Source organism: Saccostrea echinata, unplaced genomic scaffold, assembly GCF_033153115.1.
Source record: "Saccostrea echinata isolate AGI-Se365-2 ecotype Australia unplaced genomic scaffold, CSIRO_AGI_Sech_v1 ptg000002l, whole genome shotgun sequence".
Lineage (NCBI taxonomy): Eukaryota > Metazoa > Mollusca > Bivalvia > Ostreida > Ostreidae > Saccostrea > Saccostrea echinata.
Window position 1 is genome coordinate 13,165,621 of NW_026889751.1, and position 19,413 is coordinate 13,185,033.

The 19,413-nt window shown below is 33.7% G+C and overlaps 2 protein-coding genes across 4 annotated transcripts in view; both read right to left on the minus strand.

Annotated features, from left to right (window-relative positions):
• The window catches only part of LOC133173165 (large ribosomal subunit protein uL4-like), a 389,882-nt gene that overhangs the window by 230,724 nt on the left and 139,745 nt on the right, over positions 1-19,413 (minus strand). The window lies entirely within an intron of this gene.
• Positions 1-19,413, minus strand: part of LOC133173181 (zwei Ig domain protein zig-8-like) — a 59,955-nt gene that overhangs the window by 4,536 nt on the left and 36,006 nt on the right. For 2 of the 3 annotated variants that reach the window (XM_061308143.1, XM_061308135.1), the window contains exons 3-6: positions 6,450-6,580; positions 2,004-2,214; positions 539-565; positions 326-349 (exon numbers count right to left, since the gene is read on the minus strand). In XM_061308143.1, coding sequence (XP_061164127.1) covers positions 326-349; positions 539-565; positions 2,004-2,214; positions 6,450-6,580 — 393 coding nt within the window. The remainder of the gene's footprint in view (positions 1-325; positions 350-538; positions 566-2,003; positions 2,215-6,449; positions 6,581-19,413) is intronic. The other variant, XM_061308151.1, reaches the window with a different exon arrangement.

A 19,413-nucleotide genomic window follows, 5' to 3' on the forward strand; every position in this document is an offset into this window, starting at 1 on the left:
CCGTGTGTGTGTCTGTGTCAGTGTGTTTGGGGGTGGGAGAGAAAGAGAGAGAGAGAGAATGTGTATGCACTCACACAAATGCAAATTAAAGATATACATGTAACCAAAGGCTCTGTCTCTGACAAATATTATCAAGTTTATTCTTCATCTCTTGATTTTTTAAGTAATAATGGGAAATTAATTACTTTTTATATGCGTTTTAACTTTTTAAGGCTCAAATATATCAATCTTCGTTGTGATATACTAGTAGTGGTTTCTCAGTGAAGTTTAAATGTGAGTTTTTAATATATTTAATGAAATTGAATTAATGTCTTTAATTAAGTACCTGGTTTGGATGCTCTTGATGAAGCTGTAAGCAAGGAGAAAATATTAGATAAATACATAAAGAGTATAAAAACACATATTGAAAATGACAAGCGAATAAAGAGAAAGCAAACATAAATAAGCAGACTCGGAGCAAAATAAGCAAAATTGAAAAAAATTTCTTTTATAAATTACAAAATGCCGAATCGTTGAAAATAATTAATTTCAAACTCACATGAGTAGGTTGGCTTCACAGGTGGATCTGAAAACAATTTCGGCCCAATAAATGATAGCAATCATCGTCCTCAACATTATACTTATAATCATTATCATCAAAGTAAATGCTTGAAATATGCAAATAAGGTATGTACTGATTTAAGGTGTTATAAAGGTTTCCCACAAAGTAGGATCCTTCTCTTGGGCGGGATCCCCTCCCCCCTCCCAAGAGGAAAAATTGCTTTGGAGCAGACTTTTCCCTGGGTGAAATCCTACAGAGGAGACAATATTTCCCCACTGTATAAACAACCAGACTGGGATTCCCCCTCCATAATGCTAAATTGTTAATTTATATTACTAGCAGTGAAAAGTTAACATATCTTTTGAAGGATGTGGGTTCATCTTAAGAAGGGGTGTGCAATTACCATCGCCCGACGCCCGGGGCTACCAATTCTAGAGATCGGGCTATCATAAATCTATACTGCGTTAGCCCGTCGGGCTAGTAAATCTAAAACGAAAGTATACGTATATTTACGTCGACTGAATTGATGTACGAATTAACCTTGTTGTAAAATCATAATCTTTAATTCGTTTTAACCTATATGTTTTGTGTGTTGCTATCGCCAGTCGTTTCAGTGACATAATAATTATAGTCGATAAAAATAGGGAGAAATACCTGACAATAACAAAGCGCAAACCATTATATATATTTGTTTAATTTATTTCAACTTAAATGGTTTTTTTATTAACCTTTTTGTTATACTTATACATGTATTGTTTTCGGTAGTTAATGGGCTAGTGACTGGCAACCTCGGGCTAGTAACTTTGTTACTGCCACTAGCCCGACGAGCTAGTAACTAATTTTTGTAATTGCACACCCCTGTCTTAAGAGTTTTTTTTTCTGAAGAATTTGAGACAATAGCCACTGGGGGCTTCAAGGTTATATACCCTTTTAATATCGGTGGAGATGGTATGGGGGAGGGAGTTCGTGCAGCTGCAGATCCAAGCAATATTGGATCAGATACAACTATTTATTAAACGTTTGGTTTAGAGGATCTGTAAGATACATATTGACATTAAGCACCAAATGCAATAACTCTTAATCAAAAAGCTGTCCTGAAGTAAATACATAAAAAACATATTTTTATTGCTATTCAGTATGATTTTTTAATCTTTTGATTGACTGAATGATTTGTTATGCTTGATGGTCTGCTTTACACACACCCATCCCCACACACACCCATACACACACACCATCAAACACACACAAACACCCCTAGAAATAGGTGAATTTCTACTTTACAGCCGGTTTTTTCGTTGGAAAAATCCTAGAGTCAGTTTTCTGGAGAGGAATTATTTAGGATGAAAACCTACTTTATAATACTAGTATTTCAAGGGTTTAAGTTTTAGACGAAAAAATATAAATATATTCAAAATACCACATTTTGTACTATTGATCCTTTTGACTAACCTAAACAACTTACCAATGACATTCAGCGTAACTTCAATGCTCATATCTTCCCGCGTGCTAACTTGACATTCGAAAACTCCCGCGTGATATCGCTGTACGTTTTTGATAACGAGGTCGTAGTGGGGACTGTTGGCAGGATGACTAACGCTGTATGCTCCACTCCCAATATACACAAATGTCCCCACTGTAATCACATGCTTTTGGTTTCTATTTTTCCAGATCACCTGTGAAGAGAGAGAAAAAAAATACATTTCAAGGACAGCACAGTTTGTAATGAAACATTTAAATTTACTTTGAAAATGTGGAAAAAGGAATACTAGCATTTGACGCACGCAGAACTAATAATATTCCAAACACAACTTTGTTAAAATAGCTTTGAACATGTATTTCATATCGCCGATGATCAGGAGCATTGCTTCTGTCCTTTCTTTTCTTTCTTTTCTTCTGTCTGTCTAAGAAAACTTTAATATTTTATTTTAACTTTTGAACTGTAATCACAGGGTAATACTGGGGTAGGAAACTCTTCAAGTCTGGTAGCATATTCAACTATTTATGCACTTTTAAATTTACTTAGACGAAAGACCCTGTATTCGTTTGTTCGCGATTAAATGCCTAGTAGACTCAATCGGGCCGGCATTCTTTCAAGGGGCAGACATTAGTTTACATGTTTACGCATTGTACACCGCGTTTAATAAAAAAACAACAACACCAACATAGTTACTAGTAATACTTTGTGCTTGTACTAAGAGGTGTGTTAGAAATAGCCATAAGTGATAAAGTATATCTTATGCTGATTTTACAATTAAATTATTTTAGTCATTATATATTGTGAATATTGAATTGCTATCTTGCCAATGACAGTTGCAGAACTGAAAAAATGCCAAGGGAGCACAAGGTTCACCTGAGTTACCTTGGTCCTGCTGTTCTTCAGAGGAAGATTTTTAAAAGATTACTTTCCTCTTTGTTCCCGTGATAAACTTTGACACCATATTCGGGCCCCAACCTAGCCCAGCAGACCTGGGGTCCATTACTTTGAAATGTAATGCATTAAATTACAATTACTTTGGAATTTTTACCATTACAATTACCATTACCATTACTCTCATTCAGAAAAGTAATTAATTAAATTACAATTACTTTGTTAAAGTAATAAATTACATTACATATTACAATTTATTAAAAAAAAAAACCACAATTTTTATGACCACGCAATCTTTTTCTTAATTTACTTCTCGCACTTCCTGTTTGGTCGATATGCTTTCTCTAATGTCTGTAAGTCAGATTGGTAGTTGGTATTTCACATTCATTTATCAATTTCATTTCCTTTAATATTTTTTTTCTGGCTCTGTTCAATTTATTTTATAACTATTAAAACAATTATGTAGTATGTCTATCAATCACCATTGAATACCCCCCAAGGGGTAAGGTAAGATTTTAATTTTAAGAATGCAACATAATTAATAAAAACTAACCTACAGATTGACCTTGATTTCTCTCAGATTCAATAACAAAGAGAATAAGATTTATAATGTAATTGAAATGTAATTTAAATGTAATGGCCATTACTGACATTTTAAAGAAAGTAATGCATTACATTACAATTACTTGTAATTGAAAGATGGTACCATTACACATTACTAGGGCTGGGACGATACAGCCTTTTCTATATCGATACGTATCATGATATTTGAGCCACGATACGATATGTATCAAGATATGTTGAATTGGTTATAAAATGTTTTTTGTAGTGAAATGAACGAAACATTTCTTCACAAATAAGAATAATTTATTCAAAGAAGTTGTATATCTGTTGTAAAACAAAATCATTTTACCCAAGTGGTATTAGTTATTATGTATTTCATATTTATATTTAGCATATCTATTTTATATATTAAACCCAAAATGTTAAGAAAACGGAGAAAAACACAAGATTTTTTTTGCGATATTTCGATATTTCTTCATACTTATCGATATGCGTATCATCCTCACATTGAATCGATATTATCGATATCTCGATATATCGTCCCTGCCCTACACATTACATCCCATTGCTTTGAAAAAATGTAATGATTACAATGCATGACCATTACACATTACCATTACCCCAGGTATGGTCCCAAGGGGCCATGACATAATGTAACAAAATTTGAGTCCAAAGGACGTTATGGATGCTACAATATTAATATGATTCATATGTCATTGCTGTTTGAAAACAATATTTTTTTAAAAATATGGTTTTCTGTATACTTGCATAAGCCATTACGTAAAATTCTATCCTGATTAAATCCCCGCCCCCTTAGCTGGGGTCCGTAAGTTGGGAAAAAAATGAGTCCACTTAACGTGGAAATGTTTGCATGTTCATATGATTTAGTGTGACCCTGCTTCCTGCTACTTGTGCATCGTTCTACTCACAGGATATTGATATGATCAGAAGTGAACCTGCACTACCTGAGGATGCTTTCGTGCAAATTGATATCACTAATCGTAATCTAGCTGTTCTTTAAAAATTTTTTCCCTCTATACTAATATTTCCATGTAAAACCCCCTATTGTGACCACACTTTACAAACGGGGGAATTATTTGGGGGGGGAAATTGAATCTGCACCTCCAACCAATATTAACATGTCACACAATATTATCACTGTCTAGTATTGCCAGAAACTATGTTCACATGCATCCAGGGCATTTTCCTGCATTCTTTTTTTTTTTTTACGTAATTTACAACCTGTTGTTTTACATCTTTGATTTATCGCTTTCTGTTCTTGTATTCACATCAAAATTACCTTACAAAAAATTTGCAAAAAGAAAACAAAATATTACCGCCATAGTTAATTAATCAATTCTTTCGTACAACTGAATTCGGAAAAAAAGAATAAGGACAAGGATACGCATAATATAATGGACTTTGGTCCTTTGGGTAAAATTAAATTTACAGCGATGTAGTTATCATTCTATACCTTAAGTTGAGAAAAGAGGTGTGTTATGACCTTAGAAATTCATTGTATCCTATAAAGGTATGTTTTAATTTCAATCCGACAAAAACATTTTGCTTAAATAATAATTACACAAATATATGTTGTGAATGAGAAGATTTTAATTGATTTTAAGCACAAAATAGAAGGATACTTTGGTAAAGATTGATCAAATACAGACCTTTTTTGTATCATACAATAATCTTTTATAGAGTAGGCGAGAACGATTGGAGCGGTAAAATTGGTGCTCTATGTATAAAGATTGGTGCTCTATGTGTAAAGATTGGTGCTATGTCTAAAGATTTTTCATTTGAGACCGAATAATCGTACTTTGGATCCAAAGGATTGAGAACAAAGTTAACACAATCGAGCGAAGAAAAGTCTATATAAAGAAGAATGATAAATATGTACTTAAGAACCAAGTGTCTTCATTATTTCCCTAGAAAGAACGAGTAACTCACTGAAACTACCGTAACACATTCATCACTATCGGAAATCAATGAAGTGTGAAACAGATTTGATAAAGCTTATTAAAAACAGATAGATCATTCCATTGGCTTCTTAGGGATTTTATTGTTTTATGTGACAGGTTGAATTGATTTCTGTTTTCTCTGAAACATGTGTTGCATGAGAGAAGTAAACTGAAGGGAAAGCATTCACTTCTTTCAGTAAGATTTAAGAAATCGATTGTTCTCCCTAAGGGTGTACAAAAATCCCAGCTACAATATGATCCAATAATACCTCCAATTTCTTGCTGGATGAGGATGCATAACTATCCTTCTATTAAGAAATATATTTTCATTCCCAATGCATAGGTGTCGAAACCGAAAGGGGGGAGGGCTTAGCCCCCCTTTTCTTCAAAGATAGACAAAATATAGGCATTGAAAACTGGGACTTACCTTTTTTCCGTTGGTTTAGCCCCCTTTCAATTAGCCACCCCAATTTCAATTTGCTTCCGACGCCTATGCAATGAAAACTTATTTTTCATCATTCTTGAAATTTACATGACGTCATTCGTTTGCAGCCTGTTAGATACTAGTGAAATATTTATGCCATAAAGTTTGCTCCCAATGCGTTTTTAAATAGACCATAAAACATTGCACATGTACGTCTTTGATATCTCTCATCTGATAAAGATTTACACATCTATTGCTATTCTTTCTGTATGCAAAACCATAAAAACTACACCCAGATGCCAAAGTGGCCATGTTGCATTCTTGCAACAATATATAATCTAAGATTAATTTGCATAACAAAGTTTGACATTTATATACACATTATAACAAATTTTCGATAAATTCCAGCTTTCTTGCTAATTCCTCAACATTGCTATCCATTAATATGAATTCCCCTGCTCAGCATACAACCGAAGGACATTGAATTCAATGAAGGTTGTTATACTGGCCAGGGGAATTTAAATGCTGCATAATCCTTTACAAAAAACTTTCTGGAGACCGTTTATTGACAGACCGCACCATAAGACGTACCTCTTTGGTTCCAAGATTCTCCACCGAGCACTGTAATAGCGCCGTTTCTCCCACGTGATACGTCACGTTACGCTTGGTTGGATTGAAAGACGGGTGGCGGACTGATGAGCTTTGGAAACCATGAAACTGAGCTGCAAAGAGAGGGAAAAATATGAAAAAAAAAAAAAAAAAAAAAAAAAAAAAAAAAGCTAACCTGATTACAACAAAATCCTGCTTGTATTGCCTTTCACTAATTATTAATTTTCCATTGCCAATAATTACTTGACTAATACAATTAGTCACGTACTCATTGGAAATTGGAAATTTAGGGAAAGACAGAAGACAGTACTGCAAATGATGATTTATACTACCCCCTAAATATTACGTCACTTTACATTATTGAAAATAAGAACTTTACACAGTTTACTTGTACCTGCAAACATCAACATTATTTGGATCTGTAACAAAGTAACGAATGGATGACTCTAGTCCATGAAATCATCGTTGTCAACATAAAATATGTGATGGTTTGTTTCTTTTCATGATGAAGAGTTTAAAAACATCCGTGAAAGGAAAAAAAATTCAGGTGAATGTGTAACACAGGTATTGTATTTAAAGAAAATATTGCCACGGTCTAAAATTGACCTGCAATCCATGGCCAAATACATGTAATGAGCTGCAGATCTGTGGTCACATAACTAGCAGCAGATGATAGCTATATCAAGTAAGCTGAGCCCTGCTGCATAAAAAATTGAGATACTATAAGAAAGCTCGACATTAATTAGGGAAGCAGTTGTTATTGATTAATTTATTATTGGTTTCATCATTCATAAGTGTACATCGCGACTTATTGACTTCCCATAAAACAAGTCTTGCCAAGTAGGTCACGATATCAAGGTTATTTTCAAAAATTCCTTGTCTAAGAGTATCGTTATTAATTGTTACATGAATTAAGTATTTGGTATTCCTGAGGAATTTTTTTTTATCCCCCCCCCCCAATGTATTTCTACATTCACACATTTCTACCTGTAAGAACACATTCTGGTCCGAAAAGAATACATGATAATTGATTTACATTCTGTTTGTTGTAACACATCATGATTTGACACTGGATGGGGCGGATCAAAACACTTCGTGGCGGATGTTGCCCCATCTTTGACACTGTTGAGATTTGGAATACGAATTCTGTTTACTGTACATTTTTTGTACCATGCTTTCATTGCACAATATTGTAAACATGATTTTATGATATTTTGCAACATGTTTTGTTTACCTTATGTGTTTAATTGTGTTTGGTAATGTCAATTATAATATGTGTTGACATATTTGGCAATTGGTTTCTTTGTTATTTATTTAGTAATAAATGACCATTCAAATTCTAACCTTGCGTTTTCATTTGTTTTAAATAGAGCACCGCCACATCAGGTATCCATAAAAATCTTTGACATTTGATGCTTTAGAGAAGCGTGCTCGGCGTGTCATCATCAATGTGAACCCCCCCCCCCCCAAAAAAAAATAAAATAAAAAAAATCGTAGTACTACATAGCGCCATGGCCTTTCGATCTGCATATATGTTTGCTTCTCGTTTGATTCATTTGAAGGATTCCACTCTCACTCAACCTTCTGTCCCATCAGTAGGCGCTCCTGGCGACTTGTAGGCTATTGTATCAAGGACAAGTATTTTATCTACAGTTTTGTCTTGACTAATCACTGTCTATTAAAATGCCGTTCCTCCCAAAGGAGAAAAAATGGCGGGAGATTTCCGTAATCTCTTTAATTCTACTTAGAGTGCAGCAAGTGAACTGTTTTCTACGTTTGAAAAAGAGAGAAAAAAAAATCAGTCTACAGAAGTGGCTGGGAATTTTTTTTCCTGATTTACGTGTACAAGGCAGACTGTTTCAATGCATAATAAATATAGATTTTCGTTCATCGAAATATCAAACACGAAACCAAGTATACTTTATGAGTATTCCTATAGAATCGTCTAGTAGACTAGTTTCAAAGCTTCATTAATATACAGGAGTTATTAAGATATTTGTCTTATGAGAGAGTAAAGCTCTATTTCCTCATCATTTGTAGGAGATAGAACTGAATTTATGCACTCTAATATCGAAGGATTTCATGACTGCATGACATCATAAGTATGTAGGTGTCTAAATGATGATTACCAATTGAAAGGATTGAAAGATTCAGTAGGGCAAACCCTATTATTTTTTTTAATACTTGGAGAACGTAGTTTTATACTGAGTTCCAACTATGATATAAATTGTTGAATTTCCTGGGTGGAGGTAAATTCAAAATATCTGAAGAGACAGTTTAATTCCAGCGTTCGTGTTCGTGTCACGGAGAAATGGTAACATTTAAGGAGAAAAGCAAGGGGGGATTCTACTTGTCTAACAAAAAAAGAAAGAAGAAAATCATTAGCGAAAAAAACTCTAGCAAATAGGTAAAAAATGACAAATGGGTAAAAACAAAGGAACATTTTCCAGTTCAGATATGTAATTTCAAAATAACTAATTCAAATTAGGCCTCAATTAAATATTACTAGAAATCAAATTACAGCAGCTATCAAATATAACTGATTGAAATAGGAGAAGTCCTCCATTTTGCCATAAGCACAGTCTTAGAAGTATTCGATTTTGTCTCCACCAATCAAATTATCACTGTGTTCGAATCAGATACTGCTTAATATTACGCAATAAAAATAGTGAATCTACTTCAAAGTTATTTACAGGAGTTCAAGTTTGATATGATTTTAATCTTGGAACAAAATGAAAACAATGGAGAAAATCAGAATTTTACAAGCTTAATACCCGTACGTCGTGATGACAATACTGTCAGGAGATTCTTATGACGCATAAAAGAAGACCGGCGTCATAAACAAAAATAATTTCATTTAAAACATAAACAAGATTTCATAAATGGTAGTTGAATTGATATTATCAAATATGTTGCTTGTTGTGAATATTTATTATCTGATTGTGTATATTACAGTATTTTTAATACTAAAATGCCTTCTGCCTATGGGGTCATTATCTCCCTCATCCGAAAAAAATCCGATAAACTACCAGAGAGACCCAGAGTTACGTGTTTGAGGACAGTAACAATGTATTCTTAATTTGCCATCTCAGAATGTCAAAACCATTGTGATCACAGACCATTGTATTCTAAAAACTTATTTTTAACAATCTGTTATAAAACATGCTGAGTACTTAATAAAATATCACCTGCTTCAAATTTTGGGTGCAGCTTCGGTTGTTTAAAGTTAATTCTATGTTTAACGCGATCCGCGCTTGTAGGTTTCAAAGAAATCTCAGTTAAAAAAAAACAACAAAGAAATCCTTATTCTAAACAGGAGGCCCACGGGCCTTATATGTCACCTGAGTATCATATAACAACTTTGCCACAATTAAATTGGGTTCATGTTTTAAACCAGAGGCCATGAAATTCATAATTTCGGAAGGGGCACACTTGCTCATCATAACTGTACATTTAGTTTAGTTACTTAATAGGCTTAATACCCAGGAGAAAAGGAGAAAATTGTCAAAATTGCTTTTTTACCATGTAATCATTAAAACCCCTCCCTAACACCAGAACCCCTTACCCAGGGGACATGATATATATATATATATATATATATATATATATATATATATATATATATATATATATATATATATATATATATATATATATATATATATATATATATATATATCAATGACCATGTAGTGTATGACAGCGCCGCGAGAATTCCATCGGCATCGAAAGCAAGTTTTTTAACTTGCCTAGATGGCCGAGCGGTCTATAGCACGCTGTTCCTGTACTGCTAGGAGACAGACTCCATAGGTCGCGAGTTCAACCCCGGGTTGGGGCGGAAGTGGGTATCCATGTAAAAGTGAATTTCTTTTGCCTTCTATATTAATATTTCTTCACTTAGGGCAGTTATGTTAGTTTAAAGCTGAACACGACTCGTAAATAGGCATACGCCATTTTCGATATTACTATCTAAGATATCAGCACCGGGGTATCTTCTTCGCATTCGTTACACCTAACTGCTTTATTGTGACGGGTATCGGCGTGGAATGGCGACCGATTATCTTTCATTACCTTTGTTAATATTTCATTGCAGTTACGTGTATTTGTGTTTGTTTGTATACAGCACTGACCTGTGCAACTGTTGTAAGTTTCTTTGGTATCTTACTCTCCTGCATTAAAAGTACACAGTTATTTTTTGCTGTATAGCATACGTCCGTCTACACCGGTGATGATTGATTACACTGAACAGTGACTAAGTCAGCGGCTTTATATAGGGGTCCTCAGATATAGCGAGACACCAATCGAATATGGCGGACAAATTCCTTTTACGAATCGTGTGTTCAGCTTTTAGAGTTGTTGTAAAATGTGTTTTATAAATAAAATTAATTCATTACAATGTGTATCGGTAACGATCCTTCTAATTTTCAAATAACTATATCTCACTTCCATTCTCAATAACCGTGTAGTGTAGGCCAACGCCGCGAGAATTCCATCGGCATCGAAAGCAAGTTTTTTGACTTGCCTAGATGCCCAAGCGGTCTAGCGCGCTGTTTCTAGACTGCTAGGAGACAGATTCCGTAGGTCGAGAGTTCAACCCCAGGTTGGGGCGGAAGTGGGTATCCATGTAAAAGTGAATGTCTTTGTGCTTTCTATATATATATATATATATATATACGTGTAGAACTATTAACCTCATAGCGCCCGCAGAGAATACGCAATTTCGTGGTTTCAGATTCCATTTATAGTGATTATCATCTAAATATAATTCCCATCTCTCCCACTTAATTAATATATAAGCTACGAAAATGCTTATTGGCTATGCATGATAATTTTGATGTATTACTATCTATGGCACGTGTCAACTACAAACTCCGATATTAATGTTCATTGACAGCTTCCGACTTAGTCACAGTCAGTGTTGATGATTCGATTTAAACATGGCTACCTCATCACCACTCAGCCTTTGTATGAACATATTGTATCATATCTCGATAGAATCATTGTTTTTCCCAAAGATCATTATGGTTATTCTGAAGAGTATGTTAATTACTTACACGTGTAATCTCCTAGGAAACCACAAATTATAGACGGGTTCGGTTCCATTGGCTAAGTGTTTGGTTGAGCCAGGATTGCGCAAGTTACAGGTGCGTTATATTTTGGTCATTTGTGGAAGTGATACCCACCAGCCCTACTCATCATCCGCGTGCAATCGAAATGTAGAGTAGCTTTTGTCTTTCATATGGTTTTTTTTTCTCGAGTAACAATTTACTTTGGATGTTTTGAAAAATGTGAAATGATTGTATTCACATTCTTCTAATCAAATATTCTGTGTCAAAAAAATTCTGATGAAGCAATTTTTTCCCGATTTGTAAAGAAAACAATATAAATCGAATAATGCGTGCTTTAAATAGCGTGTTTATTTGTCATTATTAGTAACATATTTAATAAATAAAATTATAATATGCACTCTTATTGACCAAGTACACCAGTACTTGTCGGTAATAATATTTCTACTATCATGTATTTGTTATATATTTGTTATATATTTGTTATATATATATATATATATATATATATATATATATATATATATATATATATAAGATAACGATAATATGAGAACACTAAACCACTAAGCTAATATTAATATGTACATTAATTATTTTCTGCACACGCGGTGTTAAAATAGGATAAATGAAATTTAAAGCACAAAAAATAGATATGAACAATGCCAGGTAAATGTCATCAACATAGCCGAACATTCAATGCATTATGCAATGCAAACTTGATCCCGTCACACTCACTGAAATTCCTCCAAATAAATCGGAACAAAACGTTTCAATAATAAATGAATAATTTATATTCACATACAATCTTGCAACTAATATAAAATGTCATTCTAGCCAATTGTTTGTGGATAATTCCCTCGCGAACATTAAGATTTTTTTACGAAGAGAAGGCGAAAAGAGATATCGAATTAGATACATTTCATTTTCAAGTAAAACAGTTTTAGAGCGCAAGCTTTCAGCTAAATTATACATGTGACACTTCAATTGTAGTCGGAAGGAGGAGACAAAACAAGAATGGATGCTTATATTTATTGATTTAAATTCAGAATCTATAAATTCAAGAATAAAAATGATGCTGCACAATCAGGTTATTAATTTTGCATTTACCTTCACTTAGTAAGTTCAAAAGTTAGAACATGATCCTCTGCTTTTCCAAAAGAAATCGAATTTATAATTAAAATGCACACAACTTTCAGCATATCTTGCGCGACAAAACTCGACAAAAATGGCACTTTAACATGAGAATTTTAATTTTTATAAAGGAATGTCAACTATCCCAGTAATACATGAAATTATCTCTTTTATCAGAGGGTCCATGAAGGGACCATGGTCATATACCAAATTAATAATCTGTTCTACATTGATCTTGACAGTATATGAAAGGTTAACAGAATTATTTCTTGAAGAGTTCAAGGTCATTTAGAACTTCGTTTTCATTCAGAGTACGGGGGGGTTGGTTGGTTGGTTGGGGGGGGGGGGTTACATGTGTACCTTCCATATTCCCTGTATTCAGTGCTGAAGCTTGTGTCACATATATAGTAAATTTGATCAAATTTATTTACAATTTTACAATTTGTTTTCATAAAAAACACTATTTTTTAACTTTCATGTATTTAATTTCTTCATTTATTTATTTATTTGTGACATTTCTTTAAATTAATGTTTAGACAGTAAAAAGGAATTTCTCAGTCAAAACTTATTTAAACCTGTGTAATAACTGCGTAAAATGAGCTCATAGAATTTGAGTGAATGTCGTGTGTTTTGTGAGAGAGGGCCAGTCTTAGAACCGCTGTGAACAATCCCGGAAGTGTGTGCATACAGGATATTTCATCACCCAGAAAATGGGACTATTCCGAGTTGCCAAAACGTTTGTGTGCCTTTGTTTTATGTGACTCATCTGGGTTAACTTTTGAAAATACAAACTTTCACTTTTTATTCCGTTACTTTCATTCAAATAAATTTTCAATCATCGCAAATTTACTTGTGTTACTTGGTTAGTCATTGCACGTCATTCAGGATTTGTATTAAAAGAATAAAACAAGAAACAAAAGAAAGAAATACATAAAAAAAACTTTAAATAGTCACACTCTTACCCCAAACTGACAAACCTAGCAAGAGATATTGATAGCTTTCATATGAAACAGATAACAAGAGGCCCACGGGCCTGATAGGTCACCTGAGTATCATGCAACAACTTCGCCACAATTGAACTGGGTTCACGTTTTAAACCAGAATCCATGAAATTCACAATTTCAAAAGAGGCACAGTTGCTCATCATAACTTTACATTTAGTAAGCTTACTTAATACCCAGAAAGAGAGCAGAGGATTATCAAAGAATTAATGTATTTTCACTATGTAATCATTAGAGCCCTGCCCTACACCAGAACCCTGACCCAGGAGCCATAAAATTCACAATTTTGGAAGAGGCACCTTTACATATTATAAATATACTCTTAGTTTCTTGGCTTAATACCCAGGAGAAAAGGAGATTTTCAAAGAATTATTGCATTTTCACTATGTAATCATTAGAGCCCCGCCCTAACATCAGAACCCTGACCCAGGGGCCATGAAATTCACAATTTTGGAAGAGGCATCCTTACCCATCATAACTATGCATTCAGTTTTTTTGCTGAATTCCCAGAATCAAAGAAGAAGATTTTTAAAGAAATAATGCATTTTCACCATATATTCAGCAGAGCCCCGCCCTAATACCAGAACCCCTGACCCTGGGGCCATGAAATTCACAATTTTGGAAGAGGCACCTTATATATCATAACTATTCTAAGTTCATCGGCTTAATACCCAGGAGAAAAGGAGAAGGTTGTCAAAGAATTATTGCTTTTTTACTTTGTAATCATTAAAGCCCCGCCCTAAAACCAGAACTCCTGACCATGCAGGGGCCATGAAATTCACAATATAGGAAGAGTATAACTATAACATAACTATGCATTCAGTTTGTTTGCCCTGGATTAGAGAATATTTTAAAAGAAATAATGTATTTTCACTATATATTCAACAGAGCCCTGCCCTAACACCAGAGCCCCTGACCCTGGGGCCATGAAATTCACAATTTTGGAAGAGGCACCTTACATCATCATAACTATGCATTTATTTTGCTTGCATAATATCCAGGAGCAGAGAAGAAGCTTTTTAAAGAAATAATGCATTATCACTATATATTCAACAGAGCCCTGTCCTACATGTAGCACCAGAACCCCTGACCCTGGGGCCATGAATTTCACAATTTAGGTAGAGGACTCAATGCTTATTACATTCATGCCAACAGTTTGCCTGCTTGATGTCCACGAGTAAAGAGGAAGATTTTTAAAGATTGCATTAGTTTTGATGGTTTTAGCCTCACCCCTCAGGCCCCAGGGGGATAGGGGTCATGGATTTCACAATTTTTACTCCCACACATAGATGCTATATGCCAAATTTGGTTGAAATTGGTTCAGTGGTTCCAGAGAAGAAGCTGAAAATGTTCAAATGTTAACGCACGACGGACGACGCACGCCGACGGACGGAAACAGATAGCAATAGTAAACTCAGGTGACCTAAAAAGCAAATGCTTGCACCGAGGAACATTTGAAATATTAAGACACATAATTATTTTCAATTATCAGTTACCGGTAATCTTTTTGGAGGTTTTACTATTGAAGTGCAAGCTGCCCTCTTTGTTGATATTTGGAGGTCATTAGTTTTTTCACCTGTATTTCCTTCCACTGTTGAGTCTCAATGTTTGTAATCTACACTACCTGAGGATGCTCCCTTATCAATAAGACTAATCATGGCTTTTCTGTTCTTGAGAGGAAGTTTTAAAAATATGTTTCCTATATATTCCTATGAAAAACTTTAATCCCCCTTGTGGTCCCACCCACCCCATCCCTTGGGGTCAAGAATTGAATTTACACTACCTGAGGAGGTTTCCATATCATTTTGACTAATCATGGCTTTGTTATTCTTTTTCCTATATATCTCTATGTAAAATTTGATCCCCCATTGTTGCCCTACCATATCCCTGGGGTCAAGATTTGAACAAGCTTGAATCTACACTACCTGAGAATGCTTCCATGTCAATATGACACCAATCACGGCTTTGCTGAAGATTTTTAAAGATTTTTGTTTCCAATATATTTCTATGTAAAAATTTGATCAACCATTATGGCCCCATCCTAACCCCCCCCCCCCACCCCCGACATTATTTGAACAAACTTAAATCAACACTACCTGAGGGTGCTTCCATATCAATATGACTAACATTGCTCCTTTTGAGAAGATTTTTTTTTAAAATTTGCCTATATATTCCTATGTAAAGCTTTGATCCCCCATTGTGGTCCATCCTACCCCCGGGGGTCATGATTTGTATAAACTTGAATCTACGCTTTGTAATGAAGGTTTCACATAAGTTTCAACTTTTTGGCCAAAATGTTCTTGAAAAGAAGATTTTTAAAAGATGCCACCAAAGTTTCATTATAAGAAAAGCCAAAACACACGAGTTATTCCAGTTTTTGATATTTGAAGGTCATGAGGGTTTTTTTTTAAATTAATTTTATTCTACTCATTCTGTTAACAATTTGGGTCTTACAACTAGTTTCTGAGTGCTTGTAACTTTTTTTCTTTAATCAGGGTATTCCCAGAGTCTGAGTGGCGGTTGCGTACAGAGAGCAGAGGAGGAAGAACGTTGTATAATGACTTTATGTACTGCTTAAACACAGACTCCACTCCATGACTCCAAATAATTCCATCCACTCAGCAAATTACCCCAGTCCTCCCAAAACCAAAACACAAAAGCCGAACAAAAATTTGTAGAGTAAAAGTGACATTTAAAGAGAATAAGAACAAGAACGAAGAAAAAAAAACTTTGTTTATATTACATCTGGTGAAATATAGAGAAAAGACAACATAATTTTGGTAATTTTGTTATTGAAACCTAAAATTTGGTGTCATGATATAGTTTCTTTTGTCCAGAAACCAGGGCACTGACCAATGGTCTGACCTTGACAATACCTGATGAAATAAACAGTAATTATTCTTGAATTATCAAGAATTAATACACAGAAGTCAATATGGAAACTGAATCATACTAGATAATCATATTTAAAGCCCTTTCTAAAACAACCTTTTTCTTTTACAAGAGAGAATATAGCAAATGCTTTTATCTCCTTAACGATCATAACCCTCCGTTACATCAATAACCTGGCAAAACCTATCATTGGCTTTAATAAAGACTTGATATGAGTGCCTTAATGAAAATAATTACATATTATCTTTTACTTATAGGGAAATGTTTTCCTTCGATGGTCATACATTGGGTTTATGGTAAACTTCTCTGATAAATAGTTTAACCAATAAAGGAGGCATTATGAAATGGTTCGTATGTAATCAGTGTCCTATTGGTGGTAGATAACGTTCTTCGAAACCTCTATTCCAATCCGCATTCATTTAAAATCGGATAACCACATAAATTTTCTTTTTACTATTGAAGGATATGTATCCATTACTACTAAAACACATTTATATCATTTAAAGAAATTATGTAAATTAGTTATATCGTAGATGCATTTACATATTTTTATGAAAACAATATTAAATCTCAGAGTGATATTAAGTATAATATGCAAACGGTTTTTTTTCTTAGAGATATACGATGATAGGACTAATGACCCTCTGCTCTAAATTTCACAATTTTTTATAAACTTCCCAACATTGGTTTTCATCAAGAGCTTAAGCATTAATTCGAATAAAAAAAGTATGACGTATGAAGCGCTGCTTATTTTTTCAGAAACAATTTTTATGTCAGATCATGATATGAAGAAATTTTGAGAATAGGAAGAGTAATAATTTATTATCACAACATAAAAATAAAAATATGAGGTGTATATGAAAATAATATTTAGTGTCATACCTATAAATTCATATTAGAAAACATAATAAAGCGCTGCTTCTTATGTCAGAATAGCAAAATGTTATATGTGCTTGTAAGAAAAGAATAACGTAATTTAGCAAGAGTTATCTTTCTTATAAATATTTTTTTCAATGGAAAAAAATGTAATACTAATAAAAATTCGACATATGGAACTTGATACAGTAAAGCATTTTTAAAATGGTCCATTAAAGGATAAAACTTATTCAATTTGTAAGTGTTTGAAAACTGGATTTAAATGTTTTTTGTTAAATATAATAAAACAATCTGAAAAGTACGGGCAAAAGGAAATATTACATGTAGTTATTATTTTCATCATATGTCAGTTTTGATGGAATTGAATACATAAGGTATTCAATGGATAACGAGGGGATTTTGAACAATTTTGAATCATCTTAAACTGCTTAAAAATGCATTGTTAGATAACAATGAAAGTGAAATGAACCAAATTCACATGACAGATAACGTGTAAGAAGCCAGTTATTTTCCACCTTAAAAGTTTTTGAAGAGTTATCTGCCCTTGATGAAAAGAAGAAAAATTTAATTTTTTCAAAATATTTATTTTATTTTATATTATAATAAAGAGAGAGTTTATGCATATATTCACCAAGAGATTTGTTTGAAATTCAAATTACTTTTTACAATATCTTAATAACACATGCGCTGCCCATAGACTTCAATGTTAACTTCAAGGTTCAATTAATTGTACAATAATCAAAATTTTGGTATATTCCTTTGGTGGAGTATTTTTGTTTGATAACACCTTCAATATGCTACCATGATTTAAAAATCGGACCATTCATTTATTATGTACAAAGTCTTTTCTGTTATCAGGGGGTCGGTCCCCCTTAATAGTTTTGGTTTTTAACTACCAATTCCGAAAACTATTGTATGTTAAAAGGGCCACTATTTCCAAGACTTTCTGGATCCTTGGCAATGAAGCGAGGAAGACTAAGCAATGAAAAAGGGGCAACAAAAGAGAGAAAGCAAAGGGTCACAACGACGGGGCAGCGGAGCAAGAAAAGCCTCACACTGTTGAACAAGCGCATATTCGCTCCATTTCTATGTCATCTCGTAGGCCATGGGGCATTTGTAGCAACATCTTTAAAAAACTGCAATTATGTGGAATAAAAGTTCATTTTTCCCCCAGGGAATTCTTTAATATTCAAATCACGCACAACAAACCAAAGCATGGGAACAATCTCGTTTCTGTGAAGAAGTGTAGACTTAAGAACATAAATCTTATAAAAAGATGTCTGTAAAATGTCATCTAGAAGGAAAGAAAAAGAGGAGCATGCAGACTTGTTGCCACTTATCAATTATAAAGACCTGTATGTATATTCAATTTTTTTAAATAGATTTATTTTGTTTTTGTATTTTATTTGAAATAAAAATTAGAGACTTTCTATAATTTTTGGTATTCGATCCTGTCCCAGTAAATTCATCGAGAGACGTGCCAATTTTTAGCTGTATCATTCGACTATATTTGAATCACATTAAATCTAATTATTTTTAAGCAATTAAATGGGACTATAGAGTAAATAAAGTTTGACATGTGATAAGCTGTTTATTATGTATTAAAGGATTTAGCTGTGGCTTTTAAACGTATTCTATGAATAGTTGAAACAATATACACATAAATCAAATATTTTGATCCAAGTTTCCATGACATGAGTCCCACAGGCAAAAACGTTCACCTGAGTCACTTTTGCCCTATTGTATTTCATCAGAAGGAGTTTTTAAAATTCCCTCTTTAATTTCATTAAGAAAAAAATTATTTCATACTGTTGACCAAATTCCAGCCCAGAAGGGAGCTATGATTTATACAAAGTTGAATCCACCCAACATTGATTGTTTCAATATCAATACGATCAACAGGCTATGATGTTCTGGAGATATTTTCTTCCTTGTGCCCATGCATTATGTGAAATTTGGATCTCTGATTTCGGTCCA